At 39.6% G+C, this 26,732-nt stretch overlaps 1 protein-coding gene across 1 annotated transcript in view; it reads left to right on the forward strand.

Moving 5' to 3' along the window:
- GABRB3 (gamma-aminobutyric acid type A receptor subunit beta3) overlaps positions 1–26,531 on the forward strand; it is a 112,350-nt gene extending 85,819 nt beyond the window's left edge. Inside the window, exons 6-9 of the mRNA XM_030235076.2 lie at positions 50–187; positions 8,061–8,213; positions 14,289–14,533; positions 26,128–26,531. Of these exons, the coding sequence (XP_030090936.1) occupies positions 50–187; positions 8,061–8,213; positions 14,289–14,533; positions 26,128–26,478 (887 nt within the window). The 3' untranslated portion in view covers positions 26,479–26,531. The remainder of the gene's footprint in view (positions 1–49; positions 188–8,060; positions 8,214–14,288; positions 14,534–26,127) is intronic.
- The last annotated feature ends 201 nt before the right edge of the window (positions 26,532–26,732 follow it).

The raw sequence follows: 26,732 nt of genomic DNA on the forward strand, positions 1-26,732 counted from the left end.
GCTACGTTTGAGTCTGCTGTTATTTCTGACTCTCTTGCTTTGCCTGCAGATGGCTACACAACTGATGACATAGAGTTCTACTGGAGAGGTGGAGATAATGCAGTCACTGGCGTGGAGAGGATTGAACTTCCTCAGTTCTCCATCGTGGAATACAGACTGGTGTCAAAGAATGTCGTCTTTGCCACAGGCAAGTATTGCCATTTGCACATTGAGTGTTCAGTTTTCTTGTGCATGAAAATTACTGTTTTGCTAATAATAATTAATTATTATTACCAGTCACAATATGTAGTCTGTGTTGCATGTTTGGATAAAGAAATTAATTAACATAGCCTGGAGGTAGGAGCCCATGAAAATTCCAGACTGGCATTCAGTACTGGATTCAGCTCTGGGGCCTCCAACACGAGAAGGACATGGACCTGTTGGAACAAGTCCCAAGGAAGGCCACAAAGATGATCAGGGCTGGAGCACCTCTCCAATGAAAAGAGGCTGAGAGAGCTGGGGTTAAGCCTGGAGAAGAGAACCTTCTAGCAGCCTTCCAGCATTTAATAGGGCCAACAAGAGAGGTAGGGAGGGACTTTTAACAAAAATGTGTAGCGATAGCACAAGGGCAAATGGCTTCATACTGAAAGAAGGTATATTTAGATTAGATATAGGAAGAAATTCTTTACTGGAACAGCGGTGAGGCAGTAGGCTGCCTAGAGAAATTGTAGATGGTCCATCCCTGGAAGTGTTGAAGGTCAGGTTGGATGGGGCTTTGAGCAGCCTGGTCTAGTCAAAAGTGTCCCTGCCTATGGCAGTGGGGTTGTAACTATGTAGTCTTTAAGACCCCTTCCAATCCAAACCATTTTGAAATTCTTTGGCTCATTGTTTATTTTTATTTTTTGTGTATGTGTGTGATACTTAACTAGAAACCTAAATATCTATGATCTAAATAAGTGTTAAGTCATTCACCTCTGAATCATGAGTTTAAATGTAACCTACAGGGTAAAAATGATCATACATAAATTAGTTTTGGCATGCTAGGTCAAAAAGCCACCAGTTTTATAAAGACCTCCCTGCAATTTCAGTGGATGTTTGTTTTGTTGTTGTATAGTGAATGTAACGTCTTTTGTCTCTTGATTTGCATGGATAGATATACTGTACTTTATACATAGCCATCCAGTGCATTTGTAGTCATTGTTAAAGCTTTAAAATTAAATCCCTGCTCGTTTCCTTGAAGATGGAATAAAAGTTAGTAGTAACTCACAGCACTGGATGTCTTTAGATTACAAAGTGCAAGGTTGATTTACATTTTTGGTGCTAGACACCAAAATAGGAATATGTGTGGCAAAACCAAAGCAGCACAGAAAGCCATCAGCACATGTGGGGCCGTCACTTGGTTCATTATTGGGGCCTTCAGATTTCCAGTGCTGTTCAGACCACAGGAGTGTGCTGTTCCATCTGTCTCAGCACACCAGAACAAATGAAGCGCAGCTGAATCATGTTTGTAAGCATCACTTCACCCACTCTTTGGACACAGCATCTGTTTCAAAGTACACAGAAACACAAGCTGTATTTCAGAACAAAATGTAAATATTGCTGGGATTGAAATGAGTATGAGGGGGTTTGCCAGCTGCTGCTGTTCTCAGTTGCCATTGTGAATGGAAGATTTTTTAATACAGAGAATCAGTTGCTCTAATCCTATATCCTTCTGTCCTGCAGCTAGTGTCGCCTTTGGCAGCCAGGGCTTACCTGCTCCTCCAAAGGACTGGATATGCTTTTGTAGGAAGGCTGTTTTAGAAAACAATGAGAATACAGAGAACTTATTTGCAGCGTGCTTTTTATGACAGTCCAAGGCCACCTTTTAGTTCAGTATGAAATATTTCCCTAGATGCATGACTTGGTAATGTAGAGATGAGAGATCTGTAAAAATCAAGAAAACAAGAAATCCAAAGAGATGTGTGACAAATACAAGAGAGACTAAAAAACTAGGACCACATATTTCTGTGACTGACCAAATGTTCAGAATATTAATGGTTCTTTCTTAAAAAAACTAGTGAAAGGATTGAAAAAGTCTCATGCTTTAGGGTTTTAGACAGCTTGGCATTAGGAAGTCACAGAGAACAGTATGTTTCTTGTGCCATTTTCTGAAACATTTAATTTTTTTCACTGATGAAGACAAATACTGAATTTACTATTGCTTTGATACAGGACATTATAAAAATGCTTGATTTATTATGACATTTTATGACAAGTATTTCCATGCAGGGAAACATCACATTTGTTTCTCAAAACCACATTAAATCTAAATCTAAATCGTGCCAGCAGATCAGATACATAAAGTCAGCAGACACTTTTCAAGTTTCTTCTCAAGAGTTTTTTACAGTCCTAGTAATTAGGGCCAGATTCTACTTTTTTTTTGGAAAATAAGTTAGGCATGTTTTTGGCTTTGAGGTTATTGAAGTCTCAGGGGGAGATATTAGTTCTTTGAGCTCAATATCTCAGGGAACATTTCAGAGATTTCAGTCCTAGTATGCTTTGATTGAATAAAACTAAAAGAAGACTTCAGAGTCAAGCCATAAACAGCTTTTGGATTAGTTTTTTCTCCTATCCTTGAAGAGAAATTGTGCTTTATAATCTTGTGTAACTTAGGCAAAGGGAAAAATCTGTTCCCATAGTTACTACTGAGAAGCAATGATAAGCATGAGAGAACCCCCATCCACAATGACAGAAATCTGGGTGAAGCTGCAAGAATGCTGGAGGAACTGCATGGCTGTTGAAGTGTAGAATGAAAGGTAAAATTTATCTTGCCAATGTAGCAAAAATGTGTCTGAAAAAAGTATAAAATTCAGGATGGACAAGTTCAAAATACAGCATTTGTATTAAGAATAGAGAATGCCAGAGTATGCCAGCGTTCTGTGTGTAGGAATATAGGGGTTGTTGTTGATCTCAAACTGAACATAAGCCAATAAGATCTTTTGGGAAGAAAAATAAAAGAAACAAAAAAACCCACAAATCTCATCATCAAAAGAAGTCTGATTTACATTGATAATGCTTAAGCTGTGTATTTTTGGTCAAGGGTAGCAGTCTTGAAGACAGTAATGGAGCAATAGAAAAGGGTTTATGGAAAATAAGTAAGTGTGAGTGAAAAATCTAGAAAATGGCATACCTGAGATTAATGGAGAAACAAGTATGGTCATGTAGTTAAAAAAAAAAAGAGAACACTTGATTGGGAATTGAATAAAACCTTCAGGTGTCTAGAAAGTACCTGCAAAGCCATGTAGAATAGTCTGTTCCCTTTATTCATGATTTTTGAATTGCTATGAAGAAGAAATACCTGGTTTGACTACCCTTCTCACACCAACTGAAGGCCATACAGGATACCAGAAGATATTTAAATGGCACTGGATGCCCACGTGTCAGTAACTGAATTAAGCCCACAGTCAAATGCCATCCAGTCAGTGCTGTCAGTGAAGCCTAAAGAGCTATTCAGCTCTTGAACATCTCTGTTTTCTCAAATGAATATTTTAAGACACTCTTCAGTTGCCTAAACATAACAATCTGCTGCTTATTGAGCTGCTGTGGAAGATCCTGGTTAGCAGTCAGGCTGCTGTTCTGGCATCTTACAGCCTTGTGTTCTATGTTCACCATCTACTGCTTCAGTATTGATTACTTCAGAAGTGTTCTGTTCTGCTCTTCTTTAGCCTATCACATCTCAAATGGCTTTAGACACCTCAGTATAGAGAGTTAAATCACACCCTTAGAATCAGCTGGCTCTAAGTCTAGATCTCCACAGTTTCCACTAACAGCTCATGCTCCATGCATGAGCAAATACCTGCATTCAAACACCTGAAATGTAGTGCTAAGTCTGTTACCTGAATCTGCCTCCTAAATGTTTGTTATCCCAAAATGCTTGGATAGTGAGCAGGAATGTAAAACACCACCTAAAATCTTCCAGTCACATAGCAGTCAAAGCCATATTAGCAACATGTTGGTAATAGGAGGGTAGTCTTAAAAGATTTGGAAATGAAATATTTGCTGTAGTCTGAAAGATCAGTATGTAAAGTACATTTCCAATTAGCCAAAGAACCTTCCCAGAAGAACATATTAAAATAAAAATTCTGTAACTGACCAACTCTGTTATCTTGCTTCATACTTGGATAAAACAGCAAGAGACTAATTTAGCCTTGAAGCCAGATATTCCAGCTTGCTAGCTTTTAATGAAACTGGAACAGAAACAAGTAATCTCTTTTTATCAAGTGCCCAAAACTGTGAAAAAGGAACATTTGGGACTCAAGTATTGATTAGGTATTCATTTTCATACTTTCATTTCCAATACTGTTAGATTGAAATACTCCTGGCAAAACTATGTTATTCCTGTAGTATTTAAATCGGTCCATATGCATCAACCTGTTATATGAGATGGGAGGAAGGATAACAAGGCAAAACAAGGCTAAAAGGAAAAAAAACAGAAGTTTTTTTATGGAAACTTAACTAGAATTTCCTGGCAATTAATCTCTAAATGTACTGAGCCTTAACTGACAAATCATTATGCAATCATAATCAGACAAGTAGCAGTGTAATTGTTGAGCTTACCTAGAAGTCAACTTATATTAAATAAGTAATCCACAGAATGGATCTTTCCAGATAAATAAAGATCTGGGCTTACAGACCTTGCTCCATAAAGGTTAGGACCCACCATTTTCACAGAGCTTCAGCCATTCAGACAAAGAGGGGGAATTAACTGCAGGAAATAAGGAGGGGGTCCTTCTTTTAATTGTTTTTTTCCACAGACACCTGTGGCCTGTTTGCTGGAGGTGAGGTACTGCAGCAGAGATGGCAGGCTGCATGCAGGGTCAATAGATAATTTTTGAAGACATAAAAGCAATTCAGTGTAAAGTAATATAAACTCTCCCAGTCTCAGGAAGAGGTACCTGAAGGAGAACCCTGGCTATGTAGTATGATAAAAAATGAGGCTACCAGTTCACGTTTCAATTTCAACCAGACCTTAACAAAGTCTATACTAAACGTGTCAACTGCAGCAAGCAGCTGTAATGCCAGCAAGACTTTTGGTTATTTTGCCCAGGAGCCTCACACCATCAAAATCTACTCTGAGACTTGCAGAGTCTGGATTCATCTTGTTCTGATTTATGGTGAATATAATTTCAGTGTCTATATTTGAGCTAAGTGTCTGAGTTGGTCAGAATAGAGTCCATGCAGTTGGTGGAGTATGGAAACAAATTCAGTACACCTATAGGAGTCCATTTTAGGAGGTGGTGGATAATTCTCTAGGCTTCATTTGCTAGATTGACTGGATAAACTGGAGTTTATGTGTAGGCACAACCAAGCTCATGTGTAAGCAGTTTAAATTAGTTGCTTTATCAACTATTTGAGTGGGCACAAGGCAGCCTTCATGGTACCCACGTGCTGATCAAAAAGATATAGGGGGTAAATCATCCCCATCAGCTGGGTGCTGGTGTCTGAGAGATGTCACAGGGCATCTCAAAAGGATCAGGGCACCCTCAGATTAGCAACTGAATCTCTGTTACAGTCAACTCAAACTCTAGAGCAGGAAGACAGAAGGCACTGACAGCCCTGGCCCTAAACATGGTTCTTGGAGTTCTAATTGCAGAACAAAAACCTGGTGCTTCAAGCGTATTTAGGTTGGTGTCTCTGGCCTTGAGGTCAGCTCTCTGGGGAGTCCCCCTTTAAGGTCAGATCTCACTAGTTTCAGTAATTGCCTTACCTAATTAGACAGAAATGGTGCTGAGGTAATGGTTCATAGTCACAGGTGAAGCATTCAAGATCAATGTCTAAAGCTCACTCTGTTATATGGTTTCTCATAGGGGTTGTTGTTGATTTAGGATTTCATTACTGAACATTAGTAACATATGTGACAGATTATTCCCTCCCCGTTGATGCACACCTCTTTCACCCACACCATTTTCTGTGCTTTATCTACACCTAAGTTCTCTTTTCTTTCTCTGAATTTCCCTTGTGCATTCAGAGTCCTTGGCTCTGGAGCAAAGCAAGAATTGACTTTGATTCAGGGATTCAGTTGTACAGAACTTTCTTGAATTAATCCTTCATATTATTTAATCAAAGTATCAGTATTTCAGTTTTCACCACTATCAATAATATTCCACAGATATCCAGACCTGGACAGGACTTCTGAAAAGTTTTATACACATTTATAGAGAATCCCTTTGATTGGGTATTGTATTATATGAAATAAATTTTCTCAACAGAGCTTTATGAAGATTTCTGTCTGATGCTCTACTCTTATTGCAGAAAGGTGATCAGGTCTGCTGCATTTTTAATGTATTTCATGATAGCAGAGTTTATATATTTCATTATGGTCTCCTGTTTTATTTATATAGTCTGCAGACACAAGGCCACAGAAACATTTTCCTAAGAATCCAAAGGAAAATGTTAAGATTGCAAAAAAGAAGCAGGGCTGGTTTCAATGAGAAAACCTGTCTTTTGAAATGAAACATTGTTTATCTGAAAATGAAGATGTTAAGCAAGCTGCGGTATAGATTTTAGCTTGCTGAAAATGGTGTTGACTGCTCCAGACAGCAGAAAACCTTGCTCTAATCAGGATGAAATACATCCTTCTGATTCCACCAATCTACTTCTGTTGGTGAAACTAAAAGGTATTTCATTCTGGAAAAAATGCTACTGATTGAAGTAATCACAGCAACCAGATACACGTACCAGATATTTCTTTTCCCTGTGATAGTTGCTCTGAGATTGTTTGATACAACAGCTAAGGATATTTGCACAAGTTTGATATTACCTTGATGCTCCTGCTGCCTGGAAATGGTGTGCCATTTTTCTGTTGCATGACTCAAAGTGTAACAAACTATCAGGAATGTGATGGAGAGAAATCTGAAGTTTTCCATTCCTTCTTTCCCTTTCTTTCTTAGGAAATCCATCATTCATGTCTGTCTGTATGGGCAAATGTAGTTTCTTAAGCTCATCTGCAAACACATGAATATAATTTAATGGGAAGTTTTTAATTTTTCATTTTTTCTCTAGATGTAATTTTTCATAGTTTTTACATATTTACACTAGAATGGGCTGGAAGTGTTCTAATATCTGGTTGGGTTCTTGGTATGTGCTGAAATTTTTTTTAGGATGTGGACTAACTAAATCTTTTAGACGAGCTGTTAGAAGTGTATCTAGGGCTGGTAGTGCAAATACTGAAATCATGGAGCTAATGTGTGAATGACTACCTTTTTCTTAAACGACTGTACTCAGATTTAATCATCTTTCCGGATGGTGAAAAAAGTCACAATTATTTTTAACAATTTGAGATTTCTAAATATATTAATCTGAAAATATATATATATATATATATATATATATAAAATGTATTCAGTAACATTAACACCAATTCAGTAAGATGTGCACCAGTTTGAAATTAAGTTGCTACTGAGGTTATTAATTCTTTCCATTGTTAATTTTTTCTGTTTGTAACTGTTCATGAACTATATATATGCACACAAAAATCAAGTTTTTTTTTTTGTTTAAAATATGTTTGGAAGAAAAATTTGGGCTGGCTATGATTGACCTTAGAGGATCTAGTCTGAAGGCTTTTTCTTTAGTGAAAGTCATAACAATTTATTTTTGACACCACAGGCCGCATGTTTCTTATAGTTCAGATGTTATTAAGAAGTTTCATCTCTTGAACAACTCCTCGTTGTAAAGGAAAAAACTATGCACATTACTTATTTTCCCAATATAAATTCTATACAGAAAACTGTGTACTTGGATAAGCATTTTACTTGGACACCTAAGCAATTGTTTTTAAAAAATAACTGGTGCTCACCTATCTGTTCAATAGTCTAAAGTAATTCACTCTCTCTCTTTTTCTACCAAAAAAAAAAATTACTTGGTTATCACTGTATTCAATGCAAGGTTTCTTTTAATACAGATGAGTAATACAGTGCAGGTGTAATCCCTACTGTTCTGCAGATGTCATACTACCCCACAAAATGTGTAGAAGCTGAAGGCAGCTATCTACAAGTGTCTTTCTTTCCGTATAAATAACACTGTTTTCCTCTCTCTTTTCTCAGGTGCCTATCCAAGACTTTCACTGAGCTTCAGGTTGAAGAGAAATATTGGCTACTTTATTCTTCAAACCTATATGCCCTCCATACTGATTACCATTTTATCATGGGTGTCATTCTGGATCAATTATGATGCATCAGCAGCCAGAGTTGCCCTTGGTATGTGCTAAAAATGAGTGGGACATTAAAATGTCAGATTTAATGTAGCCTTCAGAGGTTGTTAAAAACTACGACATGATGTCAGTGTTTTGAAATTCCAAAATAATTTGCGTCAAAATCATGTCACCCAGCATTGCCTCAAAAGTGATGTTTTCCCCTTCATGCAAGAGTGTAGCTACCACTAAATCTCTGACATGAGCCGCTCATACAGGTCTCAGGCTTGTTCTCATCAAGTTAATGCAGTTGTAGTTTCATCTAGGAGACCAGCTCCACAATCATACTTGAGCGTGGGCCTTAGTCCAGCTAGTGTGGGAGGACAAATGTGGCTCCAAGCCTCCTCCTGAGGTCCTGGGTGCTTTAACTGATACTGGCAGAAACAGTTCAGCATGCAGGGGCACATCAGCTGTGGCCCATACCATGCCACCTAACCCTCAGAGTACATGGCATGTTAAGTGCATGTTTATGACAGCTGAAAGCATCATTTACCTCCTGACAGAGAAACATGGATTTGGCACAGGTATGATTCCTCCCCAAGAACTTTTCAGATGAAGGTATCTTATAAATAAGGGAAGTTCACTAGAAAATTGTGCAGTTGACACATTGGAGGGAAGGGATGCCATCCAGAAAAACCTTGACAAGCTTGAGAGGTGAACCTGCACAAACCCCATGAAGTTCAACAAGGCCAAGTGCAAGATCTTGCATGTGAGTCAGTCAATCCCAAGCACAAGGGCAGGCTGGGTAGAGAATGGATTGAGAAACAGCCCTGAGGAGAAGGACTTGGAGTGTTAGTTGCCAAAGAGCTCAACACAACCCAGCAATGTGCACTTGCAGTCCAGAAAGCCAACTGTATCTGTTCTGCACCAAAACCAGTGTGGCCAGCAGGGTAAGGGAGGTGATTCTTTTCCTTGAGTGCTCTCATGACACCCCAGCTGGAATACAGGATCCAGGGTTGGGGTCCCCAACATAAGAAGGTCAAGGACCTGTTGGAGTGAGTTGAGCGATGAGCCACGAAGGTGACCAGGGACTGGAGCACCTCTCCTGTCAAGGCAGGCCAAGGGACTTGATTTTGTTGAGCCTAAAGAGAAGGCTCAACAAAGGGTACCCTTACAGCACCTTCCAGTACCCAAAGGGGGCCTACAGGAGCACTGGAAAGGGACTTCATAGAACGACATGTAGTGACAGGACAAGGAGGAATGGCTTCAAAACGACAGAGAATTGATTTAGATTAAGAAGAGATTCTTGATTGTAAAGATGGTGAGGCACTGGAGCAGGCTGCCCCTAGGAGTTGTGGATTCCCCATCCCTTGAAGTGTTGAAGGCCAAGTTAGATGTGTCTTCAAGCAACTTGAACTGCACATGGCAGCGAGCTTAGATGGTGTTTAAGGTCCCTTCCAAGCCAAACAATTCTCTGTCATAGTTTAGGGTTAGGATTAGGGTTAGGATATTTTTCATTTTAGTGGTCCTATTAAAGCCACACTGCCACTTGCTTCCCCTGTCCCCTTTCCCCCTGTGGAGAGAATTGGAGGCACAAAAGGCAAAGATCCTAGGCTAAGGTAAGAACAATTTACTGGAAACAGCAATGAGACACGAAAAATAACAGGATCAGCAACATACTAATAACAAAACTGTACAAAAGGGAGAGTGATTCCCAAGCAAAAATGCTCATTGTGCAACTCGTGACTCAATGGTGGCCACCTTTGCCCCAGTCTGAAGAGAAACCTTCCTCCCAGAAAAAGACTCCCTTCCCGCAACCTCTGGCAATGATGTGAGGTGATACAGAATAACCTTTGGGTCCTAACCGTGCCCCCTCCTAGCTACTGCAAAAATTAACCCTGTCTTGGCCAGAACCAGGACAGATTCTATGACAGTAGAATGCTATTCTATGACAATAGCAAATATTTCATCCTTTACAGAAGCATACTCAGGGATAGCTATACCTAAGGAAGATTATTAAATGGATCTATAAATCCTTATAAATACCTCTGTCTCTCATCTTGTCCCAAATTCTATCTTCAACCCTGTGCTTCTCAATTACATGTACCTTGTCACTTCCCCATTACCCAAAACTTGTCACTAAGTCTGTGCTGTCTACCTGCTGTATTTTCTTATTTTCTTAAAACAGGAACATATTCCTTAGTTCCCTTATTTTTCTGTAATGTACCACTCCAAACCATGTCCCTGTGATTCCCTTTTTCCTTACCCCATATCTCCCAAGGTCCCACATACCAAAGCAGGCAGAGTAGCCTCCTTCTGAATTCGAGTAGCTGGAGATACTGTAGATTAACTGCAGTTACTGTGCAGTAATTCTGCATATACTGTGGGTTAGCTGGTACGTATGGCCATGACACAGTCTGGCATTACCACTCAGCAGCCAGGGCTTGTTTAGCAGCTTGAAGCTAAGTAGTAGCTTAATAAGAAGTGGGGCATAGAGCCCAAATATCTCTGATGTGTTCATAAATGAACTACTGGATAGCAGAGGTCCACCCAGGTGGACCAAGTGATGCAGCACTTCAAACACGACCATCACCATCTAGATACATACTGGCCAGGACTGCAGAGAACAGATGGCTAGACAGAAGTTACCATACCCAGTGACATTCCATGCCCTTCTGTTAAAGGTTCATGAGATTTTTCCTTGTTTAAGGAGCAAGACTGTCTCTTGTGACCCATTACTATGTAGCACAAGTTCATCAAGTACTGTAAAACAAATATTAGAACGAAAATCAGAGAGTACAAGGCAAGCTCAGGAGACCAGATGTTCTATTTCCAATTGGCAGAAAGTCCTTTTGAGAGGACAAAAATCCATCTAATAGTTTATTTTCAGAAAACAATTAGTGCCTTGGTGTTTGTGTCAGTGGTGTTTGTCTAATAAAGTTCAGTATCACGGGTCTAATCCTATGTTCCTCTGTATACCCGCTCTTCTTAGTCTTAAGCTGGTATCACAGAATCACAAAAAATTGTGGTATTCACATGCCCTCTGAACAGAGAGAAACTGTGAGACAAGCAGAGAAGAAGGAAAACACAATTCTTATCTCGCTTGCTGTGCCTGTGTTGTGCTAAAGTAGAATGCAATATGGAGATTGTTTGCCCAAAGTGAGGATGTTTTGTTCCCTTGGCCTATCAGGGCCAAGAAGTGTGTGTGTGTGGGACTGTCATGGGACAGTCACGAGAGAAGGAGAGATGAGTGCAGTTCTGTGCAGTTGTGAGCAAGAGTGAGTGCCTGGCAGATTCAGTTTAGATGAAATGTGCATAGTATAGTATAATAAAGTGATTCATTAGCCTTTGGATGATGGAGTCAGATGCATCATTCTCTCCCCTTCATTGGTTGTCTTTGATTTACAATAGAAAATGGTGAGTTGGAAGGTCCCACGGGGGACCCACAAGAGTCCAGCTCCTGTCCCTTCACAGGACCATCTCCAAGAGTCACACCATGGGCTCAAGAGGATTGTTCAAATGCTTCTTGAGCTCTGACAGGCTGGTGCTGTGACCACTGCCCTGGGGAGCTGTTCCAGTGCCCAGCCACCCTTTGGGTGCACAGCCTTTTTCTAGTATCCAACCTGAACCTCCCCTGGCACAACTTCAGGCCATTCCTCTGCGTCCTGTCACTGGTCACCACAGAGAAAAGATCAGTCCCTGTCCCTCCTCTTCCCCTCATGAAGAAGCTGTAGACTGCAATGAGGTCTCCAGGCTGAGCAGACCGAGTGACTTGCTCCTCATACAGCTTCCCCTCACGACCTTCACCATCCTCATTGCCCTCCATTGGACACTTTCTGATAGTTCAATACCTTTTTTATAGTGTGGCGCCCAAAACTGCACCTCACTCCTGGGTGAGGCTGCTCCAGTGCAGAGCAGAGCAGGACAATCCCTCCCTTGCCTAGTTGGTGATGCTGTGTCTGATGCTGCCATCCACCAGGACCCACAGCACTTTCTGCAGCGCTGCTCCCAAGCCTTTTGTTCCCCAGTCTGTCTGTACATTGAGGTTTGCCCCATCCCAGGTGCAGAATCTGGCACTTCCCCTCACTGAATTTCACATGGTTGGTGATTGCCCACCCAGTCCTCTAATTTGTTGAGGTCTCTCTGCAGGGCCTTCCTGCCTCCAGGGCAGGCAACAGCTGCTCCCTGTTATGTAGTGTCTGTGAACTTACATGGCATCCTAGTGTGAACTGGTATAAAAGCTTAAAGGCAATATAGCACCTTTGGACCTCTATGATTGGCTCTGAAAAGCGCAGCACAGAGAAGGTGTACCTGATTTCCTAAGTTTTTGTTCAAGGAAGCATTCCAGGTGCAATTCTTGGGGCACAGACTTTTACTCAACCCCTGCAGGAAGCCGGTATTCTTTGCAAGAGCCTGATTCTATTCATTCACTTCCATGTTTTGCCCCTGTGCCTGATCCCTTGCTGCACTGAACCAAATAGTTGCCTCCAGAGTGAAGCCAAGGTGCAGAGCAAAGGCGAGCTCATTCAGAGACCATGTGCTATGGACACTGCAGACAGACAGTGATATAGGGCTGATCTCAAGAGAGATATTCAAACCTATCAATTCTGCTCTCAACTTTTTCTAGTTAGCCCTAGAAGTTCCTAAATTCAGTGCTTTGAGTGAGGAGAAGAATAATCTCTGGAGTCCTCCCTTGTGGGAAGGACTATAATCACAAGATTATCTTATTTTTTTGTCTTAAGGGAGTGTCAGCTTCTTCTCCTCCAGCTGTGCTTTAAAATAAATTATTGAGCTTCAGAAGGACATTTGGCCACAGGATTTCAGGATCTCCCAGGGAATGTATTTCCCTTTGGTTAGTGATAGCTACCTTTTTATTCAGTGTGCCTAATCTTCCGGATCACCAGACATCTGGCATCAATGCACACTTGTTTCACAGTTCAGAGGAAAACCACTGAAAACTGCATGACACTAACCCACTAAATATTCAAAATATCTGTTGCACAATCTCATAGGGTATTACTACAGTTCCCTGGAGTGGCACTGCTTACACTGATGGCTTGGTTTTGAGTTATATTGTCTTTATTTCTGTCTCTTCAGGTAAAAGAAGCTGTACTTTATTATATGGCAGCAATTTTATTTCGTCCTTTATTTTTGTTCTGCCTGTATTTTAGTGACTGCATGTAAACTGATGGTATAATTATGGAATCAAAGAAAATAGTAATGGAGGAGAACTAATAGAATGACTTGCTTTGAAATGAGACTTATTCCACAAATCAGTGTTTTCAGCAACCTGTGATTTGCAATTCCCATAGAATTTCCAGTGGAGATACAGATCCTGCAGTTTATTGTGAATTCAGGCAGACTGACAATAAATTTGCTTTTCTTTCCAGATTTTCATAACAGTCCTCTGTAATATATTTTCAGGTGCTATGTCTATCCTTAGATAAATGCCTTGACATAAGGTTGATATAGATATTTTGTGGATATTTTATTAGTGTCCAGTTTGTTGCTATAAAAATATTGCTCTCCCTCTTTCTTCCTTCCAAAAATTCACATACCTGTCTATCTGTCATTGCTCACCTCATTTGTTTCCATGTAATTAGCCTATTGCTCTAAATTAGTCATCTCAAATTCCACTTATACATTGTCTTTTCCTGAAATAGGTATCTAATGTAAAAGGGATGAACTACTCTAGAAAGGTACCTGTGTCTCCCCATCTATCACAGGGACACCCTACAGGACTGACATCAACCAAGTGCCTAACTCTTATAAATTTAAAACTGCAGGAGAAGGCTTTCACCATCTGTGTGAACACTGTTCTTGTTGCACATCAGTTTGGTCTCCATGGAAGAGATTTTCAGTACAGCTACACCTGGCTTCCATGAAGCTACATTAACTCATGGCAATGGTGCCAGATCCCCTTGTTAGCTGTTCCCCCACTCATAGGAAGGAAATAATTGTAACAGGATAATAATGCATCAAGTTTTAATTTTTACTTTTTTTTTTTTTGCAGTGATGTCACCAGCAAGACATTTTTACAAATTTTTAAGCTTCTTCCCACTGACAAGGCATATTTGCCAAGAAGGAAATTAAAACTGAAAGCTTGGAGTTGTAAGATATGTGATCTTTTTTCTTTGTGTAGGAATTACGACTGTGCTGACAATGACAACAATCAACACTCACCTGCGAGAGACTTTGCCTAAAATTCCATATGTTAAAGCCATTGACATGTATCTCATGGGCTGCTTTGTGTTTGTCTTCTTGGCCTTACTCGAATACGCCTTTGTCAACTACATTTTCTTTGGAAAAGGCCCTCAAAGGCAGAAGAAACTTGCAGAAAAAACATCAAAGGCAAACAACGATCGCTCAAGGTTTGAAGGCAATCGGGTAGGTTTCTTGAATTTATATATATTCTTTTTTTACATTGCAAAGACTATCAGTCATTGAAAGAAACCAAAAAGAAACCATTTGGTGACAACCAAACACATCTTTTTGTGGACAAACTTGGCCATTTTCATTTTCAGGAACTGACACAGAAGACTATATGTAGGCATACAGATGTGGAAGGGAGTATGATCTGTATGACAAGTAAGTATAAGAAGAAGAAAGTGGGAGGGCAGCTAGCTTGAAAATAAAGGCTACAAAGATCTACAAAGGTGTTTATTTGTCTAAATCAAATATAATCTAGCTGTGATTTTAAGTACCTATGTACATTTCCTTTATAAGAGAATCCAAGATTTGAACACACCTCTCCTTACTTCACTTAGAGGAGATGCATTTACCAGGGAAGAGAGCAGATAAAGAAGGATTAATTGTGCCATGTTAATTAAGTGGCCAGCATAGTTCAGTGCTGTGTGTGACATTGTCATCTGCTGCTGTTAAAAACAGCAGGAAAGTGTAAGTCCTAGAGAAACTTTCAGATTGATTTCTGAAGCATGGTATTGGCAAGGTCTATGCTGATTACCCTCTGGCCTATTCCTTGCCTGGAGTATTGCTTTATACAGCGAATAACTCCTTTTTTAATCTTTGGGAGAGAAATTCAAGGTATTCAGCAGTATCTGACATTAGCTTGACTAGAACATCTTTTTTTTTTTTTTTACTAAAATGCTCCCAATGAGGCTTTTTCATTCAGTTCTGTTGAGTAAGACTGGGTATTTTTTCTATCAGCTATAAATGAGAAGAATTCACAATGACAAAACTACTACCTGTTTATCAAAACCAGTATCATAAAAGTAATTTCAAGCTATATTTGTTTATCCTAATGATTTTGTCTGCTATAGTAAATGTAATGAAGAATTGCACCTAACTATCAGTGCTCCTATATGTGAAACAATTCTGAACCAGTAAACATTTTTTTTTCCACTGCATAATGAAACCAGATTCTCATCACAGTTGGCAGCTGTCCTTAGAACTAAGATATCAGGACAAAGGAATTCCCTTTACTGGAAAAATAAATAGTCATAATAATAAAAAAATACACATGGGGAAATAAAAGAATAACCGAATTGAAGGCTATGGAGAAGATTTTTACTGCAAGCAGGTAATGCAGATGTATGCACTAAGGTTTAATTCTCCTGCTGGAAACCATCTGGTGTATCTCATCCATTTAAATGATTTGCATAATTCAGTACAGGACTTGTTAATGGGTCCAATACTGCCCCATGCCTGACAGTTCTTCTATCTTGAGATCAATTTATCTACATTTTCAAAATATTCGTAAGTACCTTAACTTATGAAAATGTATATTTTTATACCCAGTTCACGCCATTTTTATTTCCTGAATCTGCTCATACCATATAGCAATCTTTTTTTTTTTCTTCCCCCCTGTTTTTTGACTTACAACCTTTTCTTTTGTTTATGAAGCATCTCAAGCAAATATAATGAACTATTCTGCTTTTTCTGCTGGTTTAATATCAACCGTGCATGAATGAAAAATTTCTTCACAGCAAGGGTTGTCAAACATTGGAACAGGCTGCCCAGGGAAGTGGTTGAATCACTATCCCTGGAGATATTTAAAAGATATTCAGATGTGGCACTTGGAGACATGGTTGTAGCACGGTGGGGGTTGGTCTCTTCTCCCACGTAGCAAGTCACAGAATGAGAGGAAGAGGCCTCAAGTTGCGTTAGGGGAGGATTTGATTCTATATTAGGAAACATTTATTCACAGAAAAGGAAGTCAGGCATTGGAATCACCATCACTGGAAGAGTTCAAAAGTCATGTGGATGTGGCATGTGGGGACAAGCTTCTTTGGTGAACATGGTTCTGGGTTAACAGATTAACTCAGTGACCTTAGGGGACTTCTTAACCTAAGAGATTCTATGTTTCTGTCAAATAAGGACACAAATTCAGCATACCAGAGTTTAAAGAAGAGTGTGTTTCTTTGTCCCTTGGAGTCCCAAGTGTGAAAGGGAACTCCGTATTCATTGCGGAATCATATATACTTATATTTATTATGAATATTTGCTGTTCAAATAACAGAGGATAAATAATATGATATGGTCCCTTTCTGTGTAGAAAACACTTTGTCCCCAGGCCTCAGCTGGGGAATCCAGCAGAGCTTTGTTCTGGATCAGTGCCTTCAGAGTAGTAGTGCAAGCATGCAACAGAAACACAGAAACATTAGGTAGAGCTAATCGGATGTCTTCCTTTGAAACAAAACATGGATAGAAGATTTACTGGATGTAGGATGTCAAATTTCTCATTTGAGAAACACTGGCAAATGTGAAACATAGGAAACTGATCAGAATAAGCAAGAGATGCCATGGATTTCAAGATGTGCATCTCAGGGAAAATACATCTAACAGACCTACTTTGGACAGAGTTTTCCATGGCTTCGAGATACCACAGTCTTGAAGGAGAAAAATGTCTTATCTTCTGGATCATGTCCCTCATTTACCATGCTATATGGATTTCCATGGATGCAGCGGGACTGGAGTCATGCAAGAGTTTTTTGCGTACTTTCTATGGACGACAGTACCTGAAAGCTCTCCAGCCTTGGTTCTGACCACTTCAGGGAGAGTAAAGACTGATTAACTTCCAATCCCTCCTTTGGTGGCTCTTGAAAACCATTGAATCTGATGGAAATAACAGTTGCTTGCCTCTTGCTTTAGAGCTGGGACTCCAGTGCTGGATGTTCTGGGACAGGCTCACACAGTGTACCTCAATACTACACAGTAAGGGAGGCTCCGAGACATACATGAAGACTACTTTTTGCAAGTTAAATGAAATTATTGGTTTTGTGGTTTTGCTGAAGCTTCAGTCTTCCATGCAGTGTAATTCCATTCAAAAAGAGAAGGTTTCCAATCCTGGAAAATATTTCCAATCTCATGTGTTTTGGGGCTGAGCGACATTTTTAAAGAAATTGAGAATGCCAAAAGCAGGCAGCCCACTTTGCACTTACCACCACAATTTCATGACTTTCAAATGTAAGCTGTGCTGGAAAGGAGATTGAAAAACGTTCAAATATAAAACTGGAAGAAGGCGTTATTATTAGTTTATTTCTGACTACTATTTTGGGTTGCTCTGTTGCTGTTTTGTTTTAGTAATTGAATTTGCTTGTTTATGAACCATGTGCATGAGCTCCCTGCCACTGATTAAGAATACTAGCTCAGGGCGCTAGGAAAAACAAAACAAAACAAATAAAAAAACCAAACTGAGCCAAATAAAAAAATAAACATTATTCAATTTATTATCCACATCAGATGCTGTAATTTGTGGGTGACAGAACAACTTAGTGCTGTATCAAGTCCAGCCAGAGTTAGGAGGGACTGCTGGAGTGGTGGAAATCCCTTGTGTTGGGAGGCAGCACTAGCAGAGAAGGGGAAGCTCAACACATTGCCTGGTGCTCAGACACTGAGTTCAAGCTTTTCTTTTATGGTTCCCAAGACTGGCAGTGCTGCTGAGACAGCGTCTTTCTCTCAGGCAAAGCAAACAAGAGAAGGCAGTGAGAAAATGGCCTGTTATTTCCACTCAGAAGTGTATTAGCCCATGAAAACCAGTGGAACCAGCACGGATACTACTATTGTAGTTTATTTTTTACACATTAGAGAACTGAAATCTGGAGTGCAGGCTTGGTTAAATACACTCCTCTTATAGTAGCAAAAGGACTTTTCCTGCTTTTCCTATTGGACTGTAGAGCAACGGAAGTTTTTAGTAAAAAAATGTTCTAGGCTACAAAATGCACAGCTGTGGGTATGTTGGTGTTATATTTGATAACTTCATGCTCAGTAAGTCTTCTTCATAATGAAAGCATTTGCATTGTCAGAGGTTATGGCTTTGAAAATCCAAAACTGGCCCAGCCACCCAATTTTGGTGCTGCTGCTCTGGATGTGCCACTTCAGTGCCAGGCCTTTGGGTACTTCTCTCTGAGTTATTCCTGATGTGCTACTACTAAGGCTTGCTGTGTTGAGGAGAGCTCCACCAGCTGCTGCTGCTGAGCTGTCTCTTGGCTTCAATGCTCCCATTATGGCTTGCTGTCCAGCTCTGTCCATGTTTTGAAACCAGGGAGCCAAATAGCTCCAGGTGTAAGGGAAAGAAGAGCTCCTGCAGCATGGAATTGGCACAGCCAGTGTCCTCATGTTGCAGAGGTGACAAAGAAAAGCAGTAGGGAGAGAAAAACTCTGTGCTGTATTCTCCTGTGCAGCACAGCTGAAGGTGGCATGATGGCTGAAGCACGTCTGACTAAACTGAATCTCTGGAAAAGGTTTCAGAAGATTCAGAGCTGGTGATGAGATGAAACCTGAGTGATCCTTTCTGAATGACTCATCTGTGGATCAGCAGCTGACTACAGAGGAAATTTCACACTTAGCTGTCTCTTCTTTTGACTGCTTTTGCATCACATTTTATTTCAGATAATGCACTGTAAATAGTATTCCTCACTGAATTGTTCCAGCCTATCAAGCAACCCATAGTTACTGAGACACAGAGGATGCTACGCTTTTTTTGTGTATAACCAATTTTCATACACATACTCGTTTGGGATTGAAAATTCTCTTTTGAAAGCCTCAATGCTCTGCTTTGTACATGAGGGCAAGCTCTAGGATCAAGGAAGAAATTAATTTTTATTTTTCATAAAATATTTCTTCTGTTATGGTATTGATGCTTAAATTAAAGTCCTCTGATTGGAGAAAAACTGTCAGAAAAGAATAGGTGGTCTCTAAAAATGTTTCCTTTGAAAATTGATTGCCATTGTTACAGATCAATTCCATTTATCCTGTTTGTGTTGCCAGACTGAGGCTTCATTTGCAGCTCTCAAAGCTTTTCAGTTTTGCTACATAAGTTGTTAATTTTAAATAGGGCTCAGATAAAGCCTAATTTATGGCTAAATCAGCGTGAGAGAGCTTTAAGGCAATCCTGTTGTCATTTGTTGTTCACTCTTGTGGTAGAGGCTACTTGTATAATCAGATGGTGAGCATGTGTTTTGGACATTGCTCCTTCTGGTTCAATCCTTCTGGGCCTTTTGAGCTTATGTGATATGTGTTAAAGGCCCCTGCTGAAACACTGCTTTTTGGTTCAAACTGTGGCAATTTATGTTTTCAGTTTGGTGGGACCAAAAGTTCAGCCCCAGAAGATCAATCAGGAGGGTAACTATCACACAAGCTCATTCAAGCTTCAAACCCTCAATGGCTGTCAGACATGTGGGAAGAGCTTCCTCTGACAAGAATAATGCAATAACCCTTTATAAAAAGGCCCTTCTCATCAGGCAGTGTCTACAAATATTTTTAGCTCTGGAGATTCCTGGCTCCAGCCCCCGCTGTTGGCCAAGGCAGCAGCTTCCCACCAGGCATTGCTGAGAATAGAGGCTCAGGCCACTTACATCTTCTTAGCAGTTTTGTTAATTGTAGCAGCCCTTCTCATAAGTGGGGTTTTATTGAGAAGATTAATATCTTGACTTCTGTGGAAGAATTATCACTCAGTTTAAATTGGAAAGTACGAGAATAGCAAAATTGGCAGTATTCTCCTGTGTATCTTCATCTTTCCTGGATACTTTTTTCAGTGCTTTTTTTAACAGTGGGAGATTTTTATATCACCACTGTGATGAGTAGGTACCAAATTTTGAAATATATCTGTCAAGGGTGATAAGCACAGTTCTTGTGGGAAGAACACTCATCCTGTAGCTCATGGTGGGGACATTCACTGTGCACTGAGACTCATACATGTGCTAGTTTTGTTTTGCAACCAATTTGCACAAGTATGGATTGTGCAAATCCTGAGACAGTAAGAAGGATTGGCTGTGCCTAGGACATCTCAGAGACTGTAATAATCCAGAAAATGTGAAATACAGGGCAAAGGAGGACTATGCATTTGTTTCCTTCTTCCATTGAAATACATCAAGGCTAATTGTAAAACTTCATTATTACTTTATAGACAGTGAAAATAATATGGAAGTTCCTAATTAGTTTGCTTCTTCATGCTTTCCCTTTTTTTGCAAGGTCTTTCCATCTTCCCAGTTCTGCTGGTTATCCTGGGCTCATCTACTAAACTGATATAACATAATTACCTCTTCCATTTTTTGATGCTTATTAATTAATATAAACATATTTAAATGGCAGTGAGAGAAGTATCAAATTTTAGACTCAGGGAGAACACTCAACACTTTAATTTTTGTTTTGCCTGCAGTTTTAAATTATTTTTAAATATCCAAAGCATAATGTGGTCAATGTACTCACCTTTAAGCACAGATAAAACTCAAGGCCTGATTGCATATTTTTCTACATCTTGGAAAGCCATTTATGCATAAGTAAAGAAGGTGAAAAGGCAGACACTGATCTCTCTGTGACCAGGGACAGGACACAGAAGGGAATGGCCTGAAGTTGTGCCAGAGGAGGTTCAGGTTGGAGATTAGAAAAAGGTGGTTGGGCACTGGAACAGGCTCCCCAGGGCAGTGGTCACAGCACCAGCCTGACAGAGTTCAAGGAATGTTTGGACAACACTCTCGGGCACATGGTGTGACTCTTGGGGATGGCACTGTGCAGGGTCAGGAGTCAGACCAGATGATCCTTGTGGGTCCCTTCCAAATCAGAATATTCTGTGATTCTGTATGTACTTAAATACTAATTTTGATGTAAAATAATGCATGACTAACTACAGAGACAGAGTTTTTCATTATGTTATTTAAACCCCCTATTTGCATTTATATTGCTTCACATGATGGGAAGTGTTTACATGGTATTTGAAAATATGGGATTGATGAACAAAGTAAACATACCTATGGGGTTTGAACAAAATGCTTCCTATTTTTGAGCAAAATGCTTCCTCTGAAAGACTTATGAGGAAAAAGAGATTTCATTGTAACATACTCTTTAAAATTTATGGAATATTAAACAGAGAACTAAATGAACTTGAAACAATTCAGACTCTACCTAATAATAAATCAAGGCTTATGGTAATTTTCTGGCCCTAGTAAACTGCTTTCAAACTGTCTTTAAAGTTGAAGTTAAAAAAAAATGGAGAAAGGTATTTATTGGCAGCTATTTTACTTTATTTTTTAAACTAGAATAGCTAACATCTAAATGAGCCTGGATCCTATGCAGAATTAAGAAGTAGATTTAGGACTTCCCGGATATAACAGGGCACTGATGTTTTGGACCTGAAACAGATAATCCAAGTTGAGTCCACTGGTGGCATGGTGTTCCTCCAAGAGCAAGGAGCAGGTTCTTTGTGAACGTTGTTTTAATTCTCCTCCTTCTGTCTTCAGTTAGGTGAGTCACAGTCATTTTTGGGTAATGACATTAGGCTGCTGGAGTATTTGAATTTTTCACTTGTACTGTAATATGTACAGTTCAGAAATGGTGAACCTTCAAAGGTGAATCTGCTTCTCAAAATGCACTTATGAGATTCAGTCACTTCACCCTGGTGCAGGAGCTGTAGTTAGTCAGAGTGGGAGGGATGGAGTTTGATAAAAATTTATTCTGAAATAAGAGCACTGGTTTTGCATATTTTGTATCCATGCTGATTCAGCAGAGAATTAATTAATGATTTGGTACTCAGCTGTTTTCATGTGTTTTGATGAATTTACTGGGACATACTAAAAGGAAACAACCAACCCTTGCTTGTGTTGGGGAGGAGATGTGAGAACCAAACATGGAGACCATAGTGGAGAAGTGGGAAGGAATGGCTTCTGTGGAGCCAGAGCAGGGAGAAAGAAGGCTGCAAAAAGAACAGAAGCACAGGGCTGACAGAGAAGTGAAAAAAGGGAAATACTTTGGTTAAAGAAGGATGGTAAGGATTGAGTGGAAATTGGCCAAATCCACAGTGTCCTCTCTGGACGGGGTAAAGCCTTCTATTAGTATTTTGGGGAGAATTTCCAGTGCACAGAGTGATATTTTTGAGCCAGGTGATAAAATTGTATTCTAAGGCTCATACAGAGTAAAACTAAATTTTATCAAAGACATTGGCCTTGTTTGTCATACATAGCCATGACTGCCTGTAATCCAGTCAGCTACTTTTCTTAATCTATACCTGGGGTAACATTTTCCCTGGAGCCACTGAGCAGCACACGTGTTCACTCATGGAGGATTTTGCCTTCCCTGTATATTCAGGCAAGCATGAGGTGACTTGCACAGGTTACCCTGCCATTATTGGTTTGCTTCTTTGTTCATTGAGAGAGCTTGTGTGCCTTTGTCAAAGTAATTTCAGTCATTGCCTACATGATTCAAAAGTCCTGTTTATGTGCAAATACTTTTTAGCATGCTGCATGCATTAAGTATTCATACTTTAAGACATCACTTTAACATTGTCACAAAGTATTAGCATATAGTGCTCTAATGTTGTCAACAGCTTAGGTGGTTTATTCAAAACCTCTGAAGGAATCAATTTGAGAGAATAAATCTCAAGAGTATCTGTGGCTCAGGGGCTGATTTAGCTTCTGCAGACCCCTTCTTCTCTCCATCTGCTCCTTCCTCATATTTGACATGCAAGCCTGTTGCTCCATTAGCAAAGAGATGAATTTCTAAAGTATGTTTCCAAATATGTTTCATTTGACATTTTGAGAAAAATGTATACTGTTATGCAGCTTCATAGGACATACTGGTATCTTCAGAAAAAGAATTTACACAAAAGTTGCAACTTTCTTGACTGCCTTTCTGGTTTGATGCAGACACATCTAGATGCAGTGACAAACAGTGAAAAGTTGGCACCTCAAAGGCAGAACCTGTGTTAAGGTGGCATGTGAAGTTGGCAGATAACATGAAGAAGGCTATGGAAGAAGGTGAAGAAGGTGCATTCAGGCTTCTCCTGATCAAGGAATTAATATTATTCCTGTCATTTTCCTTCTAGGAAATAATAGGAATAAAATTAATTCCTTGATCAGGAGAAGCCGGAATGCATAGCTGTACCCTACACAATACAGGCTTTCAACTGACAGCTCACAACAGTCAAGGTTCAGTGCAGAAGGACAAAGTTCCCAGGATGGGCTGATGTCTGTGTCTATGTAGGTGGCCGACAGAATCAGGAGAGATCAGGAAGTCCTGAGGGAAAAAAGAGCTGACATTTGTGGTGGTGGAAGGAAAAGGAATAGAGACCTGCAAGGGGATGGCAGGGCTCTAGGGGTGAAGCCCACCAAAATGGTCTCTGCAGTGACATTTTTAGTAAGCTGAAGGATGTTTCTCAAAGCCTGGGAGGAGATGGGAAAGACGACATTTGATGCCATGGGGGTCTGGATGAGAGATTTAGTTTTAAGCTCCACAAGGAAAAAACAGGTTGTTGAGGTATTTTACAAATTGCACAAAAAATATTCTGATCATAATTTGTACTCTTAGTGTGAAAAAAAAGAACAGAAGAAACTGAATCAGTTTTTTCAGAGACCACCATAAGCAGTGATGATATCCATGACTATATTTTACACTTGTGTTTATTCCCTGGTTACAGAGACTGCTCAACATCATGAACTCCTTTCTACAAACCTTGAGATCTTACTTTTGTACCCAAAGGGTTTTTGCATTAGAGAAAATAAATTCTTCTTAATCACCATTGAGGCTTCTCCATGCCATTATTTTTGTTCATGTTGTTTATTTTTATTTATAGTCACTCATCAGCATAATGTGCCATTGCCTACAGCAGCAGGATTTGTTAGATACCTTAGATTTTTTTTCCTACTTGTCTGTATATCATTTGTAACATTTTACATTCCTTTTTTTTCCATTTGCAAACACCTTGGCAAAGCATTACTGATATGCTATCATAATTGTCTTCCCTGAGAAGAGATAAGCTGAAGCATCAATAATTGATGAAAGAAATATCCATTTCACAAAATTTCAAAAAGAATGAAAAAAGTTAAATGCATATGGACAGACACATAGCTGTGCATACTTTTAATCCATCTCACAGCTTGCAAAGGACGTGGTATCAGGTGACTGTGCAAACTTCAGAAGGCTGTGACAATAGTCTGTTTTTACAATCACTTCTAAACTGATGCTTCTAGAATGAGATGTTCAACAGTTCACACAGCTAGATCATGTGGCACGTTAGAAAATTGTATTAATTGTGCAATGAATTATGGATGAATAAATTGCATATGTAAAACTGGAAATTATCCTGTATTCCATGATTCACTATCTATTTCTGACATAGAGAACTAAATTCTCTTGAACAGAGTCACACGTGTGTTAACTGTCTGAAAATACCCAGCACGTGGCATTTGTTTTTACCTTCAGCCATCGTTTTCCTGGCCCCAAAACTGGCAGAAGATTTGGAGCTGATCCCTGCATTACCTGTATTGACTGCACATCCTTCAGCATGTAGGGCCTGGGGCATGGGGACTGTGATGCCCCACCAGGGAAACAAACGCTGATTCAGACACCATTCCTTGGAACTTCTCAGTGCCACTCATGGGTACTCTTAAGGTTTCTGGACTGACAGAGCCATACACAACTCTGTGCTGCTCCTCTTTTGCCACTCAGGAGGACTGGAGAGTCTGGCTCAGATTTTAAGACTCTAAATTATCAGGACCTTTTCCTTTATTACTGAAAATAGCATCACACTGCTCTGTACTTGGAAATTTATATGGGTTTTTATGATTTTTGTATGGAATTCTCTGTGATATGGCTGACCATGGACCTGTTTTTTTTGTCTATCAGGGTGATGCCTAATCCTTGACTGGGTATGGGTAACTGCTAACACAAACATTGACCTTGATGTAGTTGTAGTTGCTATTAAATTCAGCAAAGTGTTATTAATACTAAACCAAAATCTCTATAGAGAAATCACTGTCAAGTTTCTCTGAACAAGACATTGACTTTGATAGCATGATAAATATATTTGGGGCTAAACACTGGTCTCTGCCTCTGGAATAGGGCGGTGAACGGGAAGAGTCCCTCCTATTTCCTCAATTCACCCACTTTTTCCTATGCCTTTTTCCTTCATTGGTTTTTAAGATCAATCACTTAGACAGAAAACCCCTGCAGTTAAAAATTGCCATGATTGGAAAACTATGCAAATGACTTTGGAAGGAAAACTTCAGGAGATAAGTTGTAAATAAGCTCTGTGATTGTAAAATACAGAGTTCAGCACATCAGCACTGTTCTTGTGGTTTCAGCAAACTTCACAGGCACTTTTTAAAATCTTATTTTAGATCACAGCTAGGAAAAAAAAATCTAGCCAGTTTAATTTAATTTCCTACTGTAGCAGAGAGAGGATCCAACCCTTACTCTCTTGCTTCATTGCCAGCAATGCAGAGGTTTCACTGAACTACACCATCCTTTAAAATGTGGCTGGTTCAGAGGGAGAAGAAAATGGTGGAGTTTGCAAAGAACAGTTTTTTACTGGATGTTTGGTAGTATGATGATAACCCTGTTTGTAAAAGTACTTGCCTAATTTTAGGCAGCTGAATAGTGCCTTTTCATTTTGAAGTCTATCACATGCTTAAAAATAATTACATTATTTTTCTAGGTATGTATGGGTTTGGACATTTACATACACCCACATTCTGCTCATCGATGTCAAGTCTTTTGAAAGAATTTATGTTTCTATTTTTTCCCCCTAGGTGGACACCCATGGAAACATTCTGCTAACATCGCTTGAAATTCACAACGAGGTGGCAAGCAACGAGGTCACCACCAGCGTTACAGAAGCCCGAAATTCAACCATATCCTTTGACAACTCAGGAATCCAGTACAGAAAACAAAGCTCACATCGTGAAAGCCTTGGAAGGCGCTCATCAGAAAGAACAGGCTCCCATAGCAAGAGGGGCCATTTACGAAGAAGGTCTTCACAACTGAAAATAAAAATCCCCGATCTAACAGATGTGAATGCCATCGACAGATGGTCAAGAATGGTGTTTCCATTCACATTTTCTCTTTTCAATTTAATTTACTGGCTATATTATGTTAACTGAGTGACTTAGTTTTTTTAAAGGACTTCAACTATACCAAGTGAAGTACTACTTGCCTGCAGAGTTTATATATATATTTATATATAAAAAATATATATATGAACTTTTACTATGTAGACCATACTCATGTATGTGTGAATACATGTAGCAAAGAACTATGTGTACTTTAAAGCACACACTGCAAAGCAAAAATATATGTATGCACACACACATGAACACATTCATTCTGAGGTTATGGACACTTTAACATAGAATGC

Source organism: Serinus canaria, chromosome 1, assembly GCF_022539315.1.
Source record: "Serinus canaria isolate serCan28SL12 chromosome 1, serCan2020, whole genome shotgun sequence".
Classification (NCBI taxonomy): domain Eukaryota; kingdom Metazoa; phylum Chordata; class Aves; order Passeriformes; family Fringillidae; genus Serinus; species Serinus canaria.